This window comes from Hypanus sabinus, chromosome 29 (genome assembly GCF_030144855.1).
Source record: "Hypanus sabinus isolate sHypSab1 chromosome 29, sHypSab1.hap1, whole genome shotgun sequence".
Taxonomy (NCBI): domain Eukaryota; kingdom Metazoa; phylum Chordata; class Chondrichthyes; order Myliobatiformes; family Dasyatidae; genus Hypanus; species Hypanus sabinus.
The window spans coordinates 12,629,543-12,654,969 of NC_082734.1; the positions used below are offsets into that span (position 1 = coordinate 12,629,543).

Sequence of the window (25,427 nt, forward strand, 5' to 3'; positions counted from 1 at the left end):
TTCAAATCTATGCTGGTGATTAGGGTGCTACTAGATGACTAGACAACAGAAAATGTGATGATAGAGGGTTGTTTTTGTAATTGAATTCCTATTTCTAGTGGTTCCACAGGGATCAGTGCTGTTTGTAAAATGCATGAAATATTTGAATGTGGAGTTTGGAATCACAATTAGTCAGCCCACAGATGACTCTAAGATCAGTCGTATTTTTGGTAGTATGGATTTATTTATTTATCACATGGCATTGAAACAAACAGTTATATCAACGTCCAAATCAACCTAAGTGTCGACACATGCTGGTGCCAGCGTAGCGTGCTCACGATGTTCAGCTGAACAACTAGAACAGCTGCAAAAGAATCCCCTTTCCCACCCTCTCACACAAACAGACATGCCTCCAACTCCAAGTCAGGCCCTTGGCCCTAGGCCGATAACATTGGGCCTCTGACCTCTAAAGAAGCTCACTCAGGGGCTTCAACCTTTGAACCTTGACCTCAGCTCTCCAACCTCAATCTTCGACCTCTGAACTCACTGACCTCTGGTTTTCAACCTTTGGCTTCAAGGTGACGTCGAGTTGGTAGTGCAAGGGGCTTGGCAATGGCCGTCAGAGATTAATGTTGATAGAAGTGAAGTGATGCATTCTGGGAAGCTAGGGCCTGCACCACGAATGGTCTCAGGAGGTAGTGAGGAACAGAGGAGCCTTGGTGTCCATGTCCAAAATACTTTGAAGAGGCAAGAGCAGTTAGATAAGATGGTAAATAAGGCATCTTCATTAGTTGGGGCATTGCTTACAGAGATAGGGAGGTTAATCTCCAGCATGATAAAACCTTGGTAAGAACTTGGCAGGGGTGCTGCATAGAATTCTGGTCACTGAGGCTTAGGAAGGAGACAAAAATCTCTGAAAGAAAGAAGTGCTGTCAGTTACAGCACTAAATATAGTAAAGTATAAAGTTGAACTGTGGACCATAACAGCTTTGAGGTGGAGTGAGTAGGTGTTTCTCCTCCAACCTGAGTTTGGCCTCATCATGGCGGTAGAGGAGGCCATGGATGGATTTATCCGAATGGGAATGCGAAGCAGAGTTGAAGTCAACCGGCGTCGGGTCTCACCGGTGTAGAGGAGGCCGCACCGGGAGCACCGGATGCAATAGATGACCCCAACAGACTCACAAGTGAAGTGTTGCTTCACCTGGAAGGACTGTTTGGGGCCCTGAATGGTGGTAAGAGAGGAGGTGCAGGGGCAGCTGTCGCACTTAGGCTTGCAGGGATAAGTGGCGGGTGGGAGATCCGTGGGGAGGGACGTGTGGGCCAGGGAGGCGCGAGGGAACGATCCCTGCGGAAAGCGGAGAGGGGCAGAGAGGGAAAGATGTGCTTGGTGGCGGAAGTCGCGGAGGATAATGTGCTGGACCCGGAGGGTGGTGGGGTGGTAGGTGATGGGGGTGGGGGCAGAAATGCGGGAAATGGAGGCTTGCTCGTTTCCACGGATGCTGCCCGACCCGCATCCGCAGAGTATGTTGCGTTTACCAGCCTTATGGTGACGTACGGTCGCCAGGGAAACCGCGGGCCAATGACAGAGTCCACGTCTGTTTATGACGGGCGCCTGAAGCTGAGGACCCGAGCGGAGTCGGAAGTAGCGGCGGAGTTCCAAAGCAGTGCACACGGGCAGGTAGGGAACCCCAGACTGTAGGGGTAGGGGTAGGGGCTCCGGGGATGGGGCATCAAAGGATGGAGGACTCCTTGCCTGGCAGCAGAATGGGACTCGGTCTCTCTCCCACCAGGAATAAGGGCAGAGGTGGGGAAAGCCCCGTGTCTGGCTCCAGAGTGAATAGAGTCCAGTGTCTAGCGCCAGAGGAGCTGAGATCCAGTGACAGACAGCTGGAGAAAGGCTGCGATCTGGTCGCTGATGTAATGAGTTCTCTTTCGCTGCCGTTTCTGAAAAAAAAATGAACCAGTCACTCTGAACCAGGGAGCAGAGCCCAACTGTTCTGCATTAATCCCTGCTCAATCCGATTTCTCTAACCTGGACGTCAGCGTTTGAGGGATTAGCCCTCTCAAGGCTCAATCCCTCACAGTTAGCTGCTGTTGCACAGCCCTCCCGCTCCTCACCACTCAGCCTTGTATCAAGATGGCTTTTGAGCTGGATGGTTTGCAAGCGGAGTGCGACACTGATCTGTGAGTATTATGGTGCATGAGGGGATGTCTTGGACCCACCCAGCGGACGGCACCCCTTTCTCCGTGGCATCCGGTCCTCGCTGGGCTCTTTGAGGAGGCCAAGTGAAGGGCAAAGGGTCAAGAAACAATGAAGTGCAACGAGACTTTCCGGGACTTGAGTCGTTGACTTTAGGGGGAAGGGTATGCCCCAGGAGACAGCTTGATGAGTTAATACCAGAGGTGAGCTTGAGTGTGAAGGGTGTGAAAATAGAGAGCATGAGGACAAGGGTGTACAATGGGGCTGGGTGTATGGCGAGTGAGGGGGTAGGGGAAAATGAGCTGGCTGAGGCTGGGGGGAGTTTAAAAAAAACATAGAAATTTACGCCAGAGGCAGAAGGAGCGAAGTGAAACGTGAGGGCCGATGTATGGCAGGTGGAACGTGGTGGCGGCTGTCCATGGTAATGTGGTAAAATGAGACAAGTGTTTCTGCCCCCCCCCATTGTGAGTTACCAGCACACACACAAAGTGCTGGAGGAACTCAGCAGGTCAGTGGAGAGGAATCAGATGAAGGGGTCTTGGCCTGAAATGTCGACTGTTTATTCCTCTCCATAGAAGCTGCCTGACCCGGTGAGTTCCTCCAGCATTTTGTGTGTGTCTGTGTGACTCCAGAGTTTCCAATATCTGCAGAACGTTTTGTATTTGTGAGTTCCCAACCTCCTTCAACAACTTAGTGTATGGGAAGTATCCTGAAATCCCCTCAACTCCTTCCCTCAATTAACTCAATCCTCTAATGACATTCCTGCCAAGACAGGGGTTCCCAACCTTAATTTTTTATGCCATGGACCAATATCACTGAGCAAGAGGTCTGTGGACTACAGTTTGGGAACTCCTAACAATGCTAAGGCAAGGGGAGTTGTGTGTGGAAGAGGAGTTAAAGGACGGTACAGACTTTGAGTAAAAACTTTCAGCATTTCTTCAGCTAAGTCTGTGACATAAATAAAAGCAATATCACCGCATCTAACAATGATCGTAATTCACCTGACTTCATCTTTCATCATCCACGTGATATCACCAGCAACCTGTCACAGTGACGTCAACCCTGGAGGATTAAACTGAATAGTTCCCCACTAATAGGCACCCCTGATGTCTTCCCTGATTTCTAACTAAATCTCAATCCTAATCTTGATTGATTTCTGAGAGGGGGAGTCCATGGTGGTGCCACTCCAATTTCACACATGGACATTCAGTCATGATCTGTCATGACCTCAGTGCCAAATACACTGTGTGTAGGCCTCCGTTAGTCTCAATAGACTATGGATTTGCACCTTGGAAAGTTTCCAGGGTACAAGCCTGGGCAAGGTTTTTTTTTAAATGGAAGACCAGCAGTTGCCCAAGCTGCAAGTCTCCCTTCTCCACGCCACCTTAGGACATTAGAAGGGCATTAGGACCCATACAGCTTGGCGCTGGTGTCGTCACAGAGCAATGTGTGGTTAAGTGCCTTGCTCAAGGACACACATGCGGCCTCAGCCAAGGCTCGAACTAGCGACCCTCAGATAACTAGACCACTTGGCCACGTACCAACACCAAATACCCTATAATAAAGAAAGATACTCTCACTGGCCACTGCTGCTGTAGCCCATCCCTTTCAAGGTTCGATGTGTTTTGCATTCAGAGATGCTGTTCTGCACACCACTGTTGTAACGTGTGGTTATGTGAGTTACTGTCACCTCCCTGTCAGCATGAACCGGTCCAGCCATTCTCCTCCGACCTCTCTCATTAACAAAGTGTCTACGCTCACAGCATGGCTGCTCACTGGATTTTTTTTTGCTTTGTTTTTTCCCCCCACGCCATTCTCTATAAACTCTAGAGACTGCTGTGTGTGAAAATCCTAGGAGGTCAGCAGATTCTGAGATACTCAAACCACCCCATCTGGCACCGACAATCATTCCATGACAAATCACTTAGATCACATTTCTTCCCCATTCTGATGTTTGGCCTCAACAACAACTGAACCTCTTGATCACGTCTGTATGTTCTTATGCATTGAGTTGCTGCCACCTGATTGGCTGATTAGATATTTGCATTAACGAGCAGGTGTAGCTAATAAAGGACACCTGTACATCTGATCATTAAATGCAGCTGAATTAAGTAGCACCGAATGGCAGTGTTACACGTAACAGATCTGAAAGTTAGTGCAAACATTCTGTTACGTTGATGAAGTCTTAGCGGGGGATAAACTCTCTTGACAGCTGGAGCAGGCTGTGATCTGCTTTAGACTGCCAGCTCTAATCTATCATCTCCCTGAGAAAACCTTTGCCTCACTTCCTCAAGCTGAAATGACTGCTTAAAGCGGAATGACAAAGTTATCAGTGTGGCAGCGTGTGCCAGTGATGCAGCCAAGTGCCATCCTACGGTCAGGAAAGTTGCAGAAGGCACGTTCTGCATCCTGCACAGCAGGTTCTGGAATTTGCATGTAATGTTGTCCTGTTCACCACTCCCTCGAGCAGGGGTTCCCAACCTGAGGTCCACAGTTAATGGTAGGGGTCCATGACATAAAAAAAAGATTGGTAACCCACTCCTTCACTGTGCCCTGATTTAAACTCCAATATTATCCTCTGCTGGGAGGACAGTAAGTTTTCTCCTGCAATATTCAAAAGGCCAAAGCCATTACTTTATTCATCTAACTGGAGATAGAGTGCAGAGCGATGACCCAGCAACCCATCTTTTTAATAGTTAACCCTAGCCTGTATACAAGACAATTTACAATGACAATTAACCTAATAAACAATATGTCTTTGAAATGTGGGAGGGAACTGGAGCACCTAGAGGAATCCCACACCTTCATGGGAGGATGTACAAACTGCTTATAGAGGGCGATGGACTTGAACTCCAAACTCCAATGAGCTGTAATAACATCGCGCCAAAGTTTTCATCATAAATCCTGTCACCCAGCCACCAGCTGTGTCCCTCCCCATCTCCCAGAGGTTCTGCAGACGCTGGAAATCTGCGTTGCCCGGAAAATTGCCCAGATGGGTCACATGGTTGGTGTGGCACATAATAGTGATCACCTGACTGTGGTGTGTTGGATCACATGACTATGCCATCGATTAGTCCATTAGGACACACCCTCTTCTCATTACTGCCATCAGGGAGGAGGTGCAGGAGCCAGAAGACCCACACACGATGTTTTAGGAACAGCTTCAGTAATGATAAATCTGAAATCTGATTATCTCCTCCCTTGAAATCTCTCCGTCTCTCCCGTCCTTAGGAGGTGGTGGCCCTCAAAAGCTACCTATTTGAATAATCTTTTAGTTGCCTTCCACAACATCTTTGTGTGGTGCAGAGTCAGTTTTATGTCCGGTAGCATTTCTGCACAGTACCCTGGGATGTTTTATCTGATTAAGTACTCTGTGCAAATGCAGGTTAATCTTCCTTCTGCCTGAACAGTGATAGAGTTTTTCTTGTCCTTACCTGCCACCCCGTGAGCCTCCGCATACAACAGGTCACTCTCCACAATTTCCGCCATCTCCAATGGGATTCCACCGCCATTCACATCTTCACCTGCCCCACCCTTGCCGTTTTCCACTGTGATCCCCTTGTCCATCTGTCCCTCCCCACTAATCTCCCTCCTGGCACATATCCCTGCAGGCGACAGAACTGCTACACTGGCCCATTCACCTCCACCCAGGGCCACAAGGTCAACGCCTCACCTGCAAATCTTTTGGGGTCATCCATTGCATCTGGTGCTCCCGATGCGGCCTCCTCTACGTTGGTGAGACCCATCACAAATTGGTGGACTACATTGTTGAGCACCAAAAGCAGAATTTCCCATTGGCAGCCATTTTAATTCCTATCCCCATTCCTGTTGTGACTGTCAGCACATGGCCTCCTCTTTTGCCCCAAGGCCACTCTCTTGCACCTCCTATTTTGTCTAGGCAGCCTCCAACCTGATGGGGTGAAAATCAATTTCACCTTCTGGTGAAGTTCACCCTCCCCTTCCCTTTTCTTCCACTCCCCCACCATGGCCTCTTGCCTCTTCTCTTGCCCTGCCTATCACCTCCCTCTGGTGCCTCTCCTTCTTCCCTTTCTCTCGTGGTTCTCTCCCCTCTCGTATCAAATTCCTTCTTCTCCAGTCCTTTACCTTTTTGACCCACCTGGCTTCATTTATCACCTTCTAGCTACCCTCCTTCCCCAACCCCCATATTCTTTAATCTGGCGTCTTTTCCCTTTGTATCCAGCCCTGAAGAAGGGACTGGCCTGAAAGGTCGACTCTTTGTTCATTTCCATAGATGCTGCCTGACCTGCTGAGTTCCTCCAGCATTGTGTCTGTGTGATGCTAGTTAATATGATGGCGTTGGTCTCTCATTTCCTTATTGGAAGAATCCACCGCAACCCTTGGATACAGGAAGCATAGTCATGGCAACTAGACAAATGACAGTTTATTAATAGTATGCCTGTCTCTCCTTCTCTCTATATCTGCCTCTCACTCACTCCCTTGCTGCATTCCTGATCCCAGGATTGAGAATTCTTCACTTTATTCTACAATGCTCCCAGGAAGGTAGGTTGAATGTTTTTTCTACTATTTTTAATTCCATAGGTTTCTATCCTTTCCTATGAGATCCAGTTTGCTTTGTGAACCCATTTACCAAGGTTGTACGTGAAAGATATTGCTGTGTTCTCTCAGGCTCTCCTCTTGTCTCTTGTTACACCCCAGCTCTTCCCCACAGGACAAATATTCCCCGGAGCAACGCTTGTCCGCTTCTGCTCCTTTATCAGCCGTCAGTGGTTCACACCCCCCAGATGCGCTCCATAGATTCTCACCCCGATCCAAAGCAATCCCTCCTACCCCCTACTCCTGGTTCTTGGCCATCTTCTCCCCGCCTTCAACACAGACACGCCTCTGCCCATCATCTTCTGCTCCAGTCCCATCCCACCAACCCAATCCCAACTCCTCCCTCACCACCTGCTCCACCCCCATCTCCTTCCGCCCTCTCACCGCCACTCCACTACAGATGCACCATGGGGACCATTCGGACTGGTTGCAAGAGGCTGTAGACCCAGCCAGCTCCATCGTGGGCAAATCTTCAAAAGTGGTGCCACAAGAAGGTGGCATCCATTCGTTAGGACCCTCACCACCTGGAACATGCCCTCTTTCCATCACAGCCACCAGGGAGATGGTACAGGACCCTAAAGCCCCACACTCAGTGTTTTCGGAATAGCTTCTTCCCCACCACTATCAGATTTATGAAAGGTCCACGAACACTAACTCACCATTAATCTTTCACACTATTTATTTATTGAATTTTGTTGGAAATTATACTAATACTATATGTCTTACACTGTACTGCTGCCACATAACATCAAATTTCATGACTTGCACTGATGCGCAAAGCTTAGGCAAAGCTAGGGTGCCTCGGATTTTTGCCCAGTACTGTAGTAATTTGATTGTACTGAGCGATGATAAACCAGATTCTGATACGGGACTGAGAGTGGGAAGACGGGAATCCTGGTTGGGAAAAGGGAGAGGAGAGGGTGCGGGGAATACCAGAGAGACATTCTGTAGTGATCAGCAAGCCGATTGACCTTGCCCGATGACTCAGGGCTGGGTGCATCTGCACCAGTGCCATTCCCTGACCCCTGACTCCCTCTGCCATCCCACTTCCCCCCCCCCCCCACCCCCAGAGTGCCACCTTCACCATCCCTAACATCCTTTTCTCTGGCCATATTTACAAAACTCACTCTCTACTCCACGTTGGCAAATACAGGACTGTGCAAAACTCTTAGGCACCCCGGTTTTAAATACTGTATGTGCCCAAGACTTTGCATAGTAATGTTCTTCAGTGGTAATAAGATTGATTCTCCGTCTGGTCTTCATTCCCCCTCAACCATCAATCCAATCCGCCAGCACCTCTTAGCTGCCCTCACTGCTCCCCATCGACCTTCGCACCTCCTTCCTTGCCAAGATTTCTGAGCCTCTCCCTCCTCGTCTGCACCGCCCCCAGCTTTGCCCCCTGTGACGTGTAGCTTGACATCTGGTGTCTCTGCTTCTCACACAGTGTTTTGGACGAGGATAGTCAGAGACTGCGCCAGCAGAAGCTTGACAATCAGGTAGGCGGCTGGGCGGACCTCGAAATGATGTGATTGTAGCCTCTGAGATATTCTGTCAGTGTCTACACCCACCAGATGTTCGGGGCAGGATACGGAAAAGTACATATATGTCACCATAGAGATTAATTTTCTTGCAGGAAAATAAATCAGTGTTGAAGTGAATGAAGTTATCCACACTGGTTCGAGATTGAGACCTATCTGCCTACCAGTTTTGCACAGTGCTGTACCTCGAGATTAGTCTTCTTGCAGGCATTCACAGCTAAGCAGGAAATACAATAAAATCAATGCACACAGCGACCGACAAACAACCAGTGTGCAATTAAACACAAGCTGTGCCAATACAAAAGTAAATAACTAACACTGAGAACACGCAGAGCCCTTGAAAGTCAGTTTATAGGTTGTGGGATCAGTTCAGAGTTGAGGTGAGTGAAGTTATCCATGCTGGCTCAGGAACGGCTGAAGAGCAGCAACTGTCCCTGAAGCTGGTGCCGTGGGACCTAAGGCTTTTGTACCTCCTGCCTGATGGCAGCAGCAAGGTTGAAAGTGAATGAACTTGCCACTCCTTCCCTGGGGATGGGTCTTGGGGCAATTTCTCTGTATCGAACCTGTGCTGTTCATACTGGGATCATCGTATGTCTCTGCTAGTCATGAGGCTAGGTTAAACCAAACCTGCATGTAACCCAGCTCCCTCGCTTCGCTGCACGTTCACACGCCTGCATAAATGCCTCCTAAACATCCTATACGTAGTAATAAAGAGGCCACTGAGTGTATGTCTGCCGGTCTTCTGCTGTAGCCAATCCACTTCAAGGTGTGACCTGATATGTTGTGCATTCAGAGATGATCTTCTGCACACCACTGATGGAATACCTGATTATCTGAGTTACTGTCACCTTCCTGTCAGCTTGGACCAGTCTGGCCATTCTCCCTCATTAACAAGGTATCTTCACCCACTCACTGGATGCTTTCGTTTTGTTTCTCACACCATTGTCAGTAAACTCTAGAGCAGCAGTTCCCAAGCTGGGGTCCACAGACCCCCTCGGTTAATAGTAGGGGTCCATGGCATAAAAAAGATAGGGAACCTCTGCCCCGGATACTGTTGTGCATGAAAATCGCAGGAGATCGGCAGTTTCTGAGATACTCAAACCACCCCATCTGGCACCAACAATCATTCCACAGTCAAACTCACTCCCCCATTTGGATATTTGGTCTGAATAACTGAACCTCTTGACGATGTCTGCACAATTCTGTGCATTGAGTTGCTGCCGCGTGATTGGCTGATTAGATATTTCCATTAACGAGCAGGTGCACCCTAGAGAGTGGCCACCGAGTGTTTGGAGTTCTGTTCCTGCTCTGAAAGTAACTGGGACAACATAGAGGGAGCTCCACTCTGACTCTGCCCGTGCTGTAACAGCGCTTTTGGTTATTTGTCCCTGTTTTCTCAGCGGAATCTCTTGAAACAGAAACAGAGGCGGAAACGACAGGATGTCCTCATGGTTCAGGCTAACCCACATGCCAAGGTGAAGCCCAGACACCAGAAGAACCCTGAAAAGCAGCCATCTTCATTTGAAAGGCAGAGTGTTAACGCTCTTTCAGGTACCGCATTTACTCTTGCACAACGAGGGGGTTGTCTATTCACGCAGAGTCAAAGTTCAAAGTAAGTTTACTTTCAAAGTACGTATATAAGACATAGGAGCAGAATTAGGCCACTCGGCCCATCCAATCTACTATGCCAATCCACCATGTTAGTTAGTCACTGCCTGTTAGGCTGCTGGTGTTTAGGACAGTAGTGAAGTTCCTCCATCTCTCTTGATCTTGACGGTGTTCAGGATCTTCCTTCATTTTGCCAATACCTTCCTCGTGGTTTCCACGACCGTCAGACACGCAGACCCCGGGTGGGGACTCAGGAACACCGTCGCAACTCAGATGTAGGATTCCGCATTGCTGTTTGCGTAGCAACTTTTTTTTTTTTCTGACCGGTCAGGGTCATTTAGCCCTGAGCTGAACCCCTGAACCTGGAAGACCGGTGGACCACTCTTAGTCTGTCCTCTACCCTTTGACCTGTTTGGCATGGGCGACCCTATCAGGAGTCAAAGCATAAAGCCCCGACTCCAGCCAGCACAGCTCTCTGGGTCACTGAGGCACGCAAGCCTCCAAACCCTATATGACAAATAGTGGTCCTCTTGGAGGATTCCTTCACGGTTGATTTATTGTCCCTCTCAACCCCATTCTCCTGCTTTCTCTCCATACCCTTTGATGCCTTGATTAACTAAGAACCTATCAACCTTTGCTTTAATTATACACAATGACTGGCCCTCTATAGCCATCCATAAATTCCACAGATCCACCACTCCCTGGTTCACGAAATTCCTCCTCAACTACGCAGAAGTAAACACCAACAAACAAACAAAGTGCAAAAGAAGGCAAATATATAAAAGTAAATAATATTGAGAACATGGATTGTAGAGTTCCTTGAAAATGAGTCTGTAGGTTGTGAAATCAGTGTTGGATATGAGATTAGTCTCGTGGACCCAGCTGGGAGCGACTTGCCACAGAAAGATTTGCTCCATCATCGAATTAATGTATAGGTTTGGGATTGTCCCTCGGTCAGTGGGTTAGGGGTAAGATCTTTGACATCATGTGTAAGCTCCATTGAATTGGTCTTTGTTGGAGGACAGAGAAACAAAACATGGAGATTTCTCTAGGAGAGAAAGGGTCTGGGTCAAGCAGGGCGCTAATAGGAGATGTAATATTAGAGGTAAATTGGGAGGGTATCCTGACTGACTGCAACATGGCTTGATGTGGAAACACTACTACCCCCGGAATGGAAAACATTACAGAAAGTGTCAGATACACAAGCAGCCCAAAACATCCAGGCCATGCACTCTTCTCACCACTACCACTGGGCAGGGGGTCCCACACCACCAGGTTCAGGAACAGTTGTAACTGTACAACCATCAGACTCCTGACCAGCTTGGATAACTTCAGCCACCTCAACTCCAAGTTGATTCCACAGCCTACAGATTCACTTTCAAGGACTCTGCAACACACACACAAAATACTGGAGGAGCTCAACAGGTCAGGCAGCATCTACGGAGAAGAATAGATAGTGAATGTTTTGGGCCGAGCCCCTTCCTCAGGGCTGAGAAGGAAGAGGGAAGGTGTCGGGACAGAGAGATGGCAGGGGGGTGGGGGGGAAGGAGAATGAGAAGGTGGGGGGAGCGGCAGGAGGATAGCTGGAAGGTGATAGGAGAAGCCTGGTGGGTGGGAAAGGTCAAGGGCCGGAGAAGAAGGAAACTGATAGGAGGGAAGAGTGGACCATAGCATAAAGGGAAGGAGGAGACAACCCAAGTGGAAGTAAGAAGAGGTAGAAGGTCAGAGTGGAGAATAGAGGAAGGCAGGGTACAAAATTGATATTCAGGCCATCAGGTTGGAGGGTACCCAGAGAGAATATAAGGCATTGCTCCTTCACAATGAGGGTGGCCTCATCTTGGCACAGGAGGAGACCATGAACCGACACTTTGGAGTGGGAAGGGAAATCTGAATTAAAATGTTCGGCCACCAGCAAGTTCCTCTTGTAGTGGATGGTTTGGAAGTGTTTGACGAAGCGGTCCCCCAATTTACGACAGGTCTCGTCAGTGCAGAGGAAAGCCCCATCGGGAGCAGTGGAAACAGTAGACAACTCCAGCACAGTCTTTCTTTTTCAATCTTTTTATTGAGTTTCATATATTAAAAAAATAACATAACATAATATTGAATAGGTTGTACATACATTAGGCTTGAAATTGAATTAATAATAAGATATTGGTATCTTATTAAAATATCAGCAAAAAAACATCATATAATAATCAGTCAAACCTATATTGATTATATATGAAAAAGGATAATCACTAAAAGAAAGAAAAGAAAAAAAATGTAAAAAATACAAGAAGAAATATATATTAGAAAAAAAAACCTAGACTAACATGGGCAATAATAATAGTTTATATGTACATGATAGTGTCAAGAACTCCGGAACTCCATACCAGAACAAGGATAAAAAGAGAAAAGGTCCGGAAAAGGCCAAATTAACTCATATGAAAATGTCGGATAAACGCTCCCCAGGTTTCTTCAAATTTAATTGATGGATCAAAAATAGTACTTCTAATTTTTTCTAAACTCAAACAAGAAATAGTTTGAGAGAACCACTGAAACGTGGTAGGAGGATTTACTTCTTTCCAATTTTGTAATATAGACCTTCTAGCCATTAGGGTTGAAAAGGCGATCATTCGTCTAATTGAAGGGGAAAGTCGACTGCCATCCTCATTTGGTATACCAAAAATTGCAGTAATAAAATGGGGTTGTAAATCAATATTCCAAACTGAGGAAATGATAGCAAATATGTCCTTCCAATAGTTATATAAGGTGGGACATGACCAAAACATATGGGTCAATGAAGCAACTTCTGAGTGACATCTGTCACATTGAGGGTTAATATGGGAGTAGAATCGAGCGAGCTTATCTTTAGACATGTGAGCTCTATGTACCACCTTAAATTGTATTAAAGCATGTTTAGCACATATAGAAGAAGAATTAACCATTTGTAGAATTTTTCCCCATTTTTCTGTTGATATAGTATATTGAAGCTCTTTTTCCCAATCTTGTTTAATTCTGCCTGACATTTCTGGTTGTATCTTCATAATCATATTATAAATAAGAGCCACTAATCCCTTCTGACAAGGATTCAAGGTAAAAATCATATCTAAAAAATCTATCGGAGTTGAATTGGGGAAGGATGGCAAAACTTTATATAAAAAGTTTCTGATTTGTAAATATCTAAAAAAATAAGATTTAGGTAACTTAAATTTGTTAGAAAGTTGGTCAAAAAACATCAAACTACCTTCAGAAAAAAGAACACGAAAACATATTATACCTTTCCTTTTCCATACGCTAAAGGCTTGATCTATTAAAGAGGGTTTAAAAAAAAAGTTAAATAAGATAGGGCTATCAATAACAAAATTTCTCAGGGTAAAAAACTTACGAAATTGAAAACAAATTCGTAATTCGTAATTAGATATCTGTTTATTGAATTTGACTAAATCAACGGGAAGAGAAGAACCAAGAACGGAAAATAAAGAATATCCTTGTGCATCATTACATTCCAAATTTACCCACTGTGGGCATAATGGTGAATCCAAATCTTGTTTCCAGTATATTAAGTTTCGAATATTATTCGCCCAATAGTAAAATTTAAAGTTAGGTAACGCTAAACCACCATCTTTTTTGGGTTTCTGTAACTGTTTTTTACTTAACCTGGGCTTTTTATTTTGCCACACAAATGAGGAAATTTTTGAATCTATATTGTCAAAAAAAGATTTAGGAATAAAAATTGGTAAAGCTTGAAATAAATATAAAAATTTCAGTAAAACCATCATTTTAATAGCATTAATCCAACCAACCAATGATAAGGATAAGGGAGACCATCTAGTAGTAAGTTGTTGAATTTGATGAAGCATAGGTAAAAAATTCAATCTGAATAAATCTTTATGTTTCTTGGTAATTTTTATACCTAAATAAGTGAAGTTATCAGTAACAATTTTAAATGGTACCCTATCATTCAATAAAGTTTGCGCATTTAAAGGGAACAATTCACTCTTATCCAAATTTAATTTATAACCAGAAAAACTACCAAATTGAGCCAACAAGGATAGAATAGCGGGAATAGACCTATCAGGATCAGAAATATATAACAACAAGTCATCAGCATATAGTGATAACTTATATAACTTCTCATTACGGGTAATACCAAAAATGTTAGGTGATTCACGAATAGCAATGGCTAAAGGTTCTAATGCAATATTAAATAATAAAGGACTTAAAGGACAACCTTGTCTCGTACCACGAGATAATTGAAAAAAAGAGGATCTATGATTATTTGTAAGAACAGAAGCGACAGGTTTATAATATATTAGTTTAATCCATGATATAAAATTAGAACTAAAATTAAAATTTTTTAATGCATTAAATAAATAAGTCCATTCAACTCTATCAAAAGCTTTTTCAGCATCTAATGAAATGACACATTCTGGGGTTCTAGATGAGGAGGTATAAATTATATTAATCAATTTTCTAACATTAAAAAAGAAATACCGGTTCTTAATAAAACCAATTTGATCTTCTGAAATAATCTGTGATAGTATCTTTTCTAACCTAATAGCTAAAATTTTTGTAAGAATCTTAGGGTCTACATTTAATAGTGATATAGGGCGATAGGATGCACATAAGGTAGGATCCTTATCTTTTTTTAAGAATTAGAGAGATAGTAGCTTCATAAAAAGACTGGGGCAATCTCTTCTTAATGAATGCATCATTGAAAATTTCACATAACCATGGGGAAAGGAAAGAAGAAAAAGTTTTTAAAAATTCCATAATATAACCATCAGGGCCAGGAGCTTTCCCTGAATTCATTGATGAGATAGCCTCTCCTACTTCAGCCATTGAAATAGGAGCATCAAACAAACTCCGATCATCATCTGTCAGTTTGGGGATATTCAAATTATTAAAAAAATTATCCATCATGGACAGATTGCCATCAAATTTTGATTGATATAAAGATTTAACTCCAGCACAATTGCAGGTGAAGTGTTGCCTCACCAACTCATGTTTGTGGTGTTATCTACTCACCTTGCACAATTTGTCTTCTTTTTCATCGTGATTGTTTGCAGTCTCTGTTCACGGTTTTCATAAACTCTGTAGTATTTTATTTTCCCATCAATGCCTGCAAGGAAATGGATCTCAGGGTAGCATGTGGTCACGTATACTTGCATAGATACATAGATGGTAGGGGTACAGAGGGTTTCGGTCCTGGTGCAGGTCGATGGGAGTAGAAGTTGTAAATTGTTTGGTATGGATCAGATGGGCCAAAGGGCCTGATCCTGTACTGTACTTTTCTATGACTCTATACTTAGTTTGATAATAAATTTATTTTGACTTTGGCTTTGAGATGTCAAGGCTGTGCTGAACGAGAGCAATTACAAGATTAGCACGGGAGAATTCACCCTGGTTCCTGTAGCGTAACACCAGGAGCATTTGACTCAGAAATGTATCCGTAGCCAGGGAACTGTGCCATTTAATCATCACACCATCGATCTTGATGTAAATTGGATGAAATTAAACACGGTGGAACACCCCTACCCAGACCTGCCTGTCACCTTGGAGACATCAAAACTGAGTAGCTGAAGATACTCGTAGTAGAGACTGGGAGAGATTCAGATTGGAATGGTGGTGGGTGACATGGAGGTCAGTTGGCAGGTGATCAGAATAACCAGAGAAATAGGTGCAGTTTTTTCTCTCTAACTCCAATTTTTCTCACTGTTGCACCTTTCCAAGATTTCTCCTGCAAGATCAACGTGGAGGAGATTTGCAATACACGGCTCTACCCGGAGTCTCTCGATAACGGGGACTGCTTGGTTCTGGACCAAGATAATCGTGACAAGGCTGTAATTGACAAGGAACAGGCGTGGAACCTGGAAGAAGGTATGGTTGGGGGCCTGATGTAAGTTTCATATCTGGAGTTGAGATAACAATGGTGAGGTTTTTGGGATTTTGTCAAGAAACACTGGATGAAGGTGAGAGGCTTGATGATAAGTTGGTTCTATGGAGTTCAGGATTTCAAGAGATTTGAGAAGTTCTCCCTCCCTATGATTGAAATAGAGCTGGACTGAATAATTGTGTGTCGGTGGGGTCAGTTGTCAGTTTGAGATAAGCTTATGACACCTAAGAACATAGAGATGAGAGCCTACCCTTCCATTTGTTGTACCTCATTGTTATAAGGCCCAACCTAGTCAACTATTCCTTATAAATCAATCTGTTTCAAGGAGTGATCTTATTCTGAACTGCACTTAACCAGGAGGACAAAACTGTATGCAAAACTCCATGTCCAGTCTTCCGAACTTGTGGCAAATTTCCCTAACATTTGCACTCCACGTTCTTTGCAGGTCAATTTGTCTAAATTAATTACTTGTATCTCCTTGCTAAATTTCTATGCTTTAAATAAGAATGTGCCAAAATCCTTCAATGCATGGGATAGATTTCTTTTGCTTCCTGTTCTATCCATCAATTAATCTTGTATTTTCCTCCTGTAATACTCCATCTGCCAAGGTTTTCCCCTCTTGTGTAGCCAATATATATTCCTATATAGACTGCTTTGTCCCACTTTTTCATCTTTCTATGTATTGCCAGCAAATTTGGCTATGACACACTCAACACCACCCTCGAGAGCAGGGGGTTCCCAACCTTTTTTAAGCCATGGATCAACAGTGTTAAGCAAGGGGTCTGTGGATCTCAGGTTGAGAACTCCTGCTCTAAGTGATTACTTAAGCAGTTGAGGACCCAATACTGTTTCATATGAGATCCCACAATTCACAGTTTGCCACGATGAAAATGATCTTTATCCACATTCCTGATAGTTTACTAAACCATTATTAATGACAATGTATCAACCTTTAGTTTATAACCATATAACAATTACAGCATGGAAACAGGCCATCTCGGCCCTTCTAGTCCGTGCCAAACGCTTACTCCCACCTACCTGCACTCAGCCCATAACCCTCCATTCCTTTCCTGTCCATATACCCATCCAATTTTTTTTTAATGACATTATCGAACTTGCCTCTACCACTTCTACTGGAAGCTCGTTCCACACAGAAATAACCTTTTATGGAACACATCATCAAATGTTGTTGGAAATTCAACTGGGTAATTGCTTCATTATCGTCATGTATAAAATTACTGCAGTACTGTGTGAAAGCCTTAGGCTGCGGTGCCGAAGACTTTTGCACATTACTGTAGTAGTTTTATGTATTGCAGTGTACTGCTGCATAAAACAACAAATTTCATGACGTGTGTGAGTGATGATAAACCTGATTCTGATATGGGTCTCTATTGTGGACTGAGAGTGGGAAGAGGGCAGGGCAAGGAAAGCATCAGAGAGACGTTCTGTAATGATCAATAAACCCATTGTTTGGAAACAAAGTATCTTGCCTGTTGTCTCAGAGCTGGGTGTGTCTGCACCCACACCACCCCCCTCACCCCTGACATTCCTTCTTTAGCTTCTGTCCCACACCCTTCCCACGGCATTCCACCCTCGCCATTCCCAACGTCCTCTGCTCCCACCAGATTTACAAACTTGGTCTCTGCTCCAAATTGACAAATACGGCACTGTGCAAGAGTCTTAGGCGCGCAAGGTAAACAGATGTGCCCAATGACTGCAAAGTGAAAAATGTTGTCTTGCATACCATCCATTTCATTTTTCATTTTCAATCTTTTTTATTGATTTAAAAAAAGGATAAATACAAATCAGAGAAGTTATATCAAATACATATTTCAATAAAAGTACAAACAAAGAAAGGAATATACACTGTCAACATCATGTATTGTATAATATTGGGCTAATATATAGAAGGAACCACGACTCCTCTTGACAATTCATTAAAAAAACTCAAAATTTCTATTATTGAGAAGGAAAAAAACCCTAAACTAACCTAAAACAAAAAAAAAGGACTGGGCATCCCATTTGAGGATATAATTACAAAAAAAAAGGCGGGGGGGGGGGGGGGAGGAATCCTTCCGGTCAAATCTGAAACATCACGGAGAGGAAGAAAAAAGATTACCTAAGAAAGTGACAAAAAGTAAAAATGAAGAAAATTAAAATCGTGTGGAAATATTGAATGAAAGGCCGCCGGGTTTGCTCAAATTCAGGAGATGTACCAAACGACCGACTTCTAATTTTCTCCAAGCTTAAACACGACATGATGGAGGAGAGCCAAAAAAAAAAACAGTCGATGGATTAGGATCTTTCCAATACAACAAAATAGCTCTCCTAGACCATCTATATAGTACTATATCTGTACAACTATACATCCATGGATGAAGTGCATTCCATTCTGTGAACTATGTCCACTGGTTCCCCTTTAACTATCCTGCTACTTAAATCCTCAAGCACAAGGCTTCTATTTAATAAATCAGTGCTGGCTCTATGTACTTGCTCTATGATTTTCTAAGCACACTGCTACCCCCCATCATAACAAATTCTAACATCAAAAACATCTTACAAAAGGTACCGGAAAAAAAACATCATGGACTGTTTGTTGCACTCCCATCAGGGAGGAGGCTTCGTAACATTCATACCAGGACCATCAGACTCAAGAGGCGGCACAGTAGCGTGGTGGCTAGCGCACTGCCTTACGGTACAGGCGACCTGGGTTCAATTCCCGCTGCTGCCTGTAAGGAGTTTGTACGTTTTCCCCATGAGCGCGTGGGTTTCCTCCCACAGTTCAAAGACGCATCAGTTGGTAGGTTAATTGGTCATTGTAAGTTGTCCCGTGATTAGGATAGGGTTAAATCAGGGTTTGCTGGGCGACGTTAAAGGGCTGGAAGGGGATATTCTGCGCTGTAACTCAATGAATGTATAAATATAACTGTTGCTTTCCCCAAGCAGTGAGGCTAATCAACACTTCTGCCCACTAACCCTCCCCACCGACAATACTTTATTATTTCCTGTCAGTCACTTTATGTGCAGGTGCTCCTGTGCCTAGCATCACTTTATGGACAATTAATGTATATTTTCATAAAGCTATTTCATGTAATTATATTTATTGTTTTTTTATTATTGTATTCTTTACTTTATCGTGTTTTTTTGTGCTGCATCAGATCTGGAGTAACTATGATTTTGTTCTCCTTTACACTTGTGAACTGGAAATGACATTAAACAATCCTGAATCCTGAAGAAATGTTAAGTTAATGGCCTCAGACATTTTTTGAATAAGGCGGCTGTATCTGGGAGTTTCTAACCTGACGGATTACCCCCCACTCCCAGCATTTTCTAGGATCTAGGGAATTTGGGAACATTCAATCCAATCTATTCACAACAGTTCCTGGGATGTGTACCAAAGATTTTGTGGTCTTTGGCCTCATAATTTAGTTTGTTCCCTTTTCCTAGTGATTCTGCTTATGTCCTCCCTCTCTTTCATCTCCTGGTTTTGTTATTAGGGATGCTTTTTTATGTCTTCCCTTACGAAGACAAATTATAAGTTGTTAATTTAAAAAAAGTGTCTCTCCATAACTAATTCCCAGGTCTCAGCCTCAAGAGGGACCAATGTCCACTTTAGCTGCTCTATTCCCTGTTAAATATTTAGTGACACTCCTCTCTGATATTATTTTTCTTTCTGCTTTACGCTTGTGACCTGCGTTTTCCCATTTTGTTTTATTTGCCCTTTTCCGATTTCTAGGATGTTCCAATACTTTGGCGTGTCCTTGAATTTTTTTGCAGTGGTATCTGTTGCCTCTCTGCGGGAAGGTGGCAACGCACAGCCAAAGCACAAACCGCTTGAAATGCGGGTGTAAAGGGTTGAAAGTTCCAGAGGGCAATCGGGCGGAAACGGGGAGGGGGGCCGCTGCCCGAGGTTTCTATCAGGAGAATCGCTCCCCCAGGAGCGATTCGGAACAGCTCCGATGTCCAATGATGGTACGGTCGCGTGGTGGTTAGCGTAAGGCTTTACCCCGCACCAGCAACCGGAAGATCAGGGTTCAAATCCCGCCACTGTGGGTAAGGAGCTGGCACAGTCTCCCCATGAGCATTTGGGTGTTGTGGTGAACTATGTGCCTGTCTGGACATGCCCCCTGCTGACTGCTCCTGTGGCTCCTCCCACAGGCCCCTGTATAAAGGCGATCTGAGGCCTGACGCTCGGCCTCAGTCTCCAGGACATAGTATGATGGACACTCACTCCTGGTTCCTTCTTCCAGTCAATAAAAGCCGATATCTCGCCTTACGTCTCAGTGTGAGTTATTGATGGTGCATCAGGTGTCCCTCGGGTGCTCCGGTCCCCTCCCACATTCTAAAAGACGTACTGTTGGAGTTAGGAAGTTGTGGGTACGCTCTGTTGGTGCTGGAAGCGCGGTGACGGTTGCGGACTGCCTGCCCCAGCACGTATCCAGACTGTGCTGGTTGTTGATGCATTTCACTGTATACCTTGTTGTACACGTGACAAATAAAGCTGATTTTTTTTGATACTTTGATTACCTATCGATTACAGAGTGACCAATTCTTGGCCATTCTGAGTAGTCGACTGTCCAGAGTAAAGCCAGCAGATGTAGTCTGTATATCTGCCAGTGAGCTGGAGCTGGACCCGCAGAGGGAAAACCACCCCATTAACCAATCCGAGGAACAAACACGAGAGGTGACAACAATGCCCTCCACTTCCACCAACTGTTCCTCACTTGACTCGTCCTCTTTTTCCTCAGTGCCGACTCTCACAGCCTCCACTTGTTGAATGGTGTTGCTCTTTCCCCATTCCACAGATCTGCTGGAGGTTTCCGTGGAGGAACTGCGGGAGAGTGCTGCGGAGAGGCCACGAAATCTCTTCAGGCTGCGCGAGCACCCGGCGGCAAAGGCTGAGAAAGGTCTGGGCCCTCCTCAAACCCAGATTGCTCCTGGTGTGCAGAACCTCAGCTCTCCACCACGCGGATATGGGCGCTCACTGATCTGTACATTCACAGCAATCTCCCATGTTGGCATTTACTAAATAGCAGTACGTGAACCTTACAGGGTTAGCTGCATCATTCAAATATTCTACAAAGTCTTTACTCACATTAGTACATTTGCCAAAAGCTGAAAAAGAAGAATGAAGAGGGACCTCATTGAAACCTATCGAATATTGAAAGGCCTAGATAGAGTGGATGTGTAGAGCATGTTTCCTATAGTGGGGGAGTCTGTGCCAGAGGGCACAGACTCAGAATACAAGGACTTCCCTTTAGTATAGAGATGAAGAGGAATTTCTTTAGCCAGAGGCTGATAAATCTTGCCACAGACACTTTGTTGGCCAAGTCATTGGGTATATTTAAAGTGGAGGTTGATAGGTTCTTGATTGGTAAGGGCATCAAAGGCTATGGGGAGAAGGCAGGAGAATGGGGTAGAGAGGGATAGTAAGTCAGCCGTGATGGAATGGCAGAGCAGAATAGATGGGTTGAATGGCCTAATCCTGCTCCTACAGTATGCTTATTTCTTATGAAATCTAAGTGTACTCTGAGATAAAGATCTCAAGACAGTTTAATTAACCATCTTCAGAGAGTATGATTACCCTTTTGGAATGTGGTTCTCCCAGTGATCTCACATTGTCTTCTTCCCGTTGTCAGGGAAGCGTGTGAGGGAAACAGAGAAAAATCCAGAGCAAATCACATTCCATGAGAGTCAAGACCAAGGCAGCTTACTTTCTCCCTCTGGTGTATCCTTCATCCCCTTCTCTCTTCCTATTTGTGTGCACGTGTCCAAGTGTGTGTGTGTGTGTGTGTGTGTGTGTGGTGCATATATTAGCATGCGTCTGTGTGCGTGTTCGTGCATGCATGTCGCTTCCCACCATCCCTTAATGTCCTTTCATCCCTCACCTCGTCACTTCCCAATCTGTTCTCATCACCAGAGGTGGACAGGACTCATTGTCTGACGAGCAGAAATGGCCATTGCACTCAAGTGCAGGTGAGATTCATTGACCCGTTGTCTGGAACGGACCATCTCAGTCTTGAGTAAAGACAGAATCTTTGTTTTCCTTGGAGTGGAAGAGGCTGGGGAGAGGACTGATGATTGATTAGGGTAGGGCCGTGGACATTATATATTCAAAGTGCATTTATTATCAAAGAATGTATAAATTATGCACCTTGAGATTTGTCTACTTACGGGCAGTCACAAAGCAAGAAGCCTGAAGAACCCACATGGACAAGGTCCTTCATGGTAGGCTGATACTTGATAGATTGGATTGAAAATAGACTTGGCTATCGAAGACAGAATGAATTGCCAGGGGAATTAGTGGAAGCAGATATAATGGTAAGGTTTAAGAGGTATTTAGACATATGTTAACAGGAGAGGGAGGGATAAAGACCATGTGTTGATTAAGTTGACAATGCAGATCTCATACACCAAAGACCTGTTCCCTGTGCTGTACTCCTCTAGGTTTCATGACGCTAGGGATGTGTAAAGTTAGAAGGAGGCTTTTACCCACACCAGTGGTATCTAAAACTAGAGGGAATTGGCAAGATAGAGAAAAGGGGTTCAGAGGGGATCTGAGGAAGATCTTTCTGACCCAGACAGCAGATGGAATATGGAACATGCAGTGGTGGAGACAGATGTGTCTGGCCAAGTGCCAGTCACCATGGCATGGAAGGCTAGGGTTAAAGAGCTGATGATGGAGATGGACATTCAATGGTCAGCGTTTATTCTGCTGTATGAGTCTGACTACTTGAAGAATTGAGATCTGTAGCTCTCGGACCCAGTACTGGAAGGTGGGATTAGTGTTGACCACACACAATATACTGTGCATTGCTATGTATTTTAAAGACCATAAAAATGTAGGAGCAGAGTTAAGCCATTCAACTCATCAAGTTTGCTCAGCTATTTCATCATGGCTGATCTATTTCCCCTCTCAACCCCATCCTCCTGCCTTCTCCCCATAACCTTTCATGCCCTGGCCATTCAAGAGCTGATCAAACTTCCCATTAAACACATCCAGTGCTCTGGCCTTCCACAGCAGCCCATGGCAACAATTTCCACAGATCCACCACTCTCTGATCCTAGACCCCCCCCCACCATTATAAGAAACATTCTCTCCACATCCATTCTGCAGGCCTTTCAACATTCAATAGCTTTCAAAGAGACCCTCCCTCTTTCTTCAAAGTTCCAGCAAGTACAGGCCCAGACCCAACAAGCGCTCCTTGTATAATCACTCGTTCATTCCCTGGATCATTATCGTGAACCCCTTCTGAGCCCTCTCCAACGACCCCCACATTCCCTCTTAGATAAGGGGCCTCAAACTGCTCGCAATACTCCAAGTGAAGCCTCACCAGGGCCTAGTAAAGCCTCAGCATCACAGCCTTGCTTTATGTTCGAGTCCTCTCGAAATGAATGCTGACATTGTATTTGCCTTCCTCGCCACCGATTCAAACTGCGAGTTAATCTTTAGGGAATCCTGTGCTCCCAAGTCCTTTTGCAACTCAGAATGAATTTTCTGTCTGATTGTGATGAACTCTGTCCAACTCTCAAGGTCTCTCTGTCTCTCTGCGTCTCTCTCTCTCTTCGCTCTCTATCTTTCACTCTCTCTCTCTGTCTCACTCTTGCTCTTTCTCCCTCAGTAACTCCTGCACCCCTTCTGTTTTTTCAATCTCTGTCTCTCTCCTTCCCCCCCCCAACCTGTCTCTGCCTTACTCACTGATCTCGTCTCCATTCTGCACAGAAACGTTAGTCGGTGACTCGACAGTGATCACCAGCGGGGCCAAACGCCACAGCCTTCCGAACATGAAATTGCGAACGGGAGCAAGAAGAGACAGAAATCCGCAGTGCTCAGAAGGTGAGGGAGATTCCGCTACCATCGGACGCCGCCAAAGCCCTTTGCACCTTTCCCAGTGCCACTTGGTTGTATACGTAGGAGGTGAAACTCGACGGGGTGGTATGAGCGTTGAGGAAGGGGTGAGGGGTGGAAGGCAGGTGAGGGAGGAGGGCAACTGAGGAAGAGGGGCTGGTGTGGGAGTGAGAGGTCTGTTCAGCGTTTCCCTCACTCTTCCCACCGCCTGCTTCTGGTGTCCGTCCCGGATCCCATCATCTCACAGCGCCCAACAAATCTATCTTTGTGGCAGATGAGAGAAGAGCTGTGGTAATAGCTCGGAGGTGACTGTCGCTAACCAGGGATTATTCCCTGTGACGTCATAAAGTACAACCACAGACCTCCTCTGCGTTTCTCGGAGATAATGCTCACTCCAGACACATGGGATACGTTGATAAGACCCAAGAGCTTCCCCAAACCTGAATCACTGAAGGACGCTCGCCCGCTGTGGCGGGGCTTGAACGCTATCAGCTCCTACAAAGTGAAACCCAGACACACAGGTGAAAACAAGGTTTCGCTTCTGGGTGAGCTGATTGCCTTTTGATCAATAAAACTTCGCGGAACCTTCATAAACTCCCACAGACCTGTATTGATGCACCATCAATAACTCTCGGAGACGTGAGGCAAGATATAGGCTTTTGTTGGCTGGAAGAGAGCAGTCAGCAGCAAGAGATCCCCACACAACATCCTGGAGATTGAGGGAGGAGCAGTGCCTCCAATCGCCTTTATACAGGGGTCTGTGGGAGGAGCCACAGGAGCAGTCAGCAGAGGGGCGTGTCCAGACAGGTATATGTAGTTCACCACACCCATGACCCTGTGATTTCAGTCTCTCAGGGTGATGTGAGAGGAGGATGAACCCACGGAAAGCCTTGGGCCCAGACAGGGCACCAGGCCAAGTACAAAGGGCCTGTGCTGATCCGATGGCTGGAGTGTTCACTGAGACCTTTAACCTCTCGCTTCAGCAGTCTGAGGTACCCATCTGATTCAAGCCGGTGTCAATTATACTTGTGCCTGAGAAGGATGTGGTAACCTTCCTCAAGGACAATCATCCGATCCACAGTGATGATGTGGTGATGAAACGTATCAACTCCAGCCTGAGAATTGACTTGGATCTCCTCCATTTGGCCTACCAGAGCAACAGGTCCACAGCAGATGCCCTTTGATTGGCTCTTCACTCAACCCTGGAACATCTGGACATGAAGTTGCAAACTTCCCCCAGAGATTCACCTCCACTGAAACTTCCCCAGAGATTCACTACACTGAAACTTCCCCCAGAGATTCACTGCACTGAAACTTCCCCCAGAGATACACTACACTGAAACTTTCCCCAGAGATTCACTACACTGAAACTTCCCCCAGAGATTCACCTCCACTGAAACTTCCCCAGAGATTCACTACTCTGAAACTTCCCCCAGAGATTCACTGCACTGAAACTTTCCCCAGAGATTCACTACACTGAAACTTTCCCCAGAGATTCACTACACTGAAACTTCCCCCAGAGATTCACCTCCACTGAAACTTCCTCCAGATATTCACTACACTGAAACTTCCCCCAGAGATTCACCTCCACTGAAACTTCCTCCAGATATTCACTACTCTGAAACTTCCCCAGAGATTCACCTCCACTGAAACTTCCTCCAGATATTCACTACTCTGAAACTTCCCCAGAGATTCACTGCACTGAAACTTCCCCCAGAGATACACCTCCACTGAAACTTCCCCAGAGATTCACTACTCTGAAACTTCCCCAGAGATTCACTGCACTGAAACTTTCCCCAG

General features: G+C 45.2%; 1 protein-coding gene across 3 annotated transcripts in view; it reads left to right on the plus strand.

The window, feature by feature from the left end:
- Positions 1-1,572: 1,572 nt before the first annotated feature.
- The window catches only part of LOC132382998 (tubby-related protein 3-like), a 79,657-nt gene continuing 55,802 nt past the window's right edge, over positions 1,573-25,427 (plus strand). The window contains exons 1-7 of one of the 3 annotated variants that reach the window (XM_059953662.1): positions 1,573-1,657; positions 6,659-6,700; positions 8,199-8,250; positions 9,693-9,843; positions 15,616-15,762; positions 20,584-20,685; positions 23,502-23,615. In XM_059953662.1, the coding sequence (XP_059809645.1) occupies positions 6,687-6,700; positions 8,199-8,250; positions 9,693-9,843; positions 15,616-15,762; positions 20,584-20,685; positions 23,502-23,615 (580 nt within the window). In that variant the 5' untranslated portion in view covers positions 1,573-1,657; positions 6,659-6,686. Of the gene's footprint in view, positions 1,658-1,745; positions 2,164-6,658; positions 6,701-8,198; positions 8,251-9,692; positions 9,844-15,615; positions 15,763-20,583; positions 20,686-23,501; positions 23,616-25,427 lie in introns of those variants that run through there. The other 2 variants (XM_059953663.1, XM_059953661.1) reach the window with 2 other exon arrangements.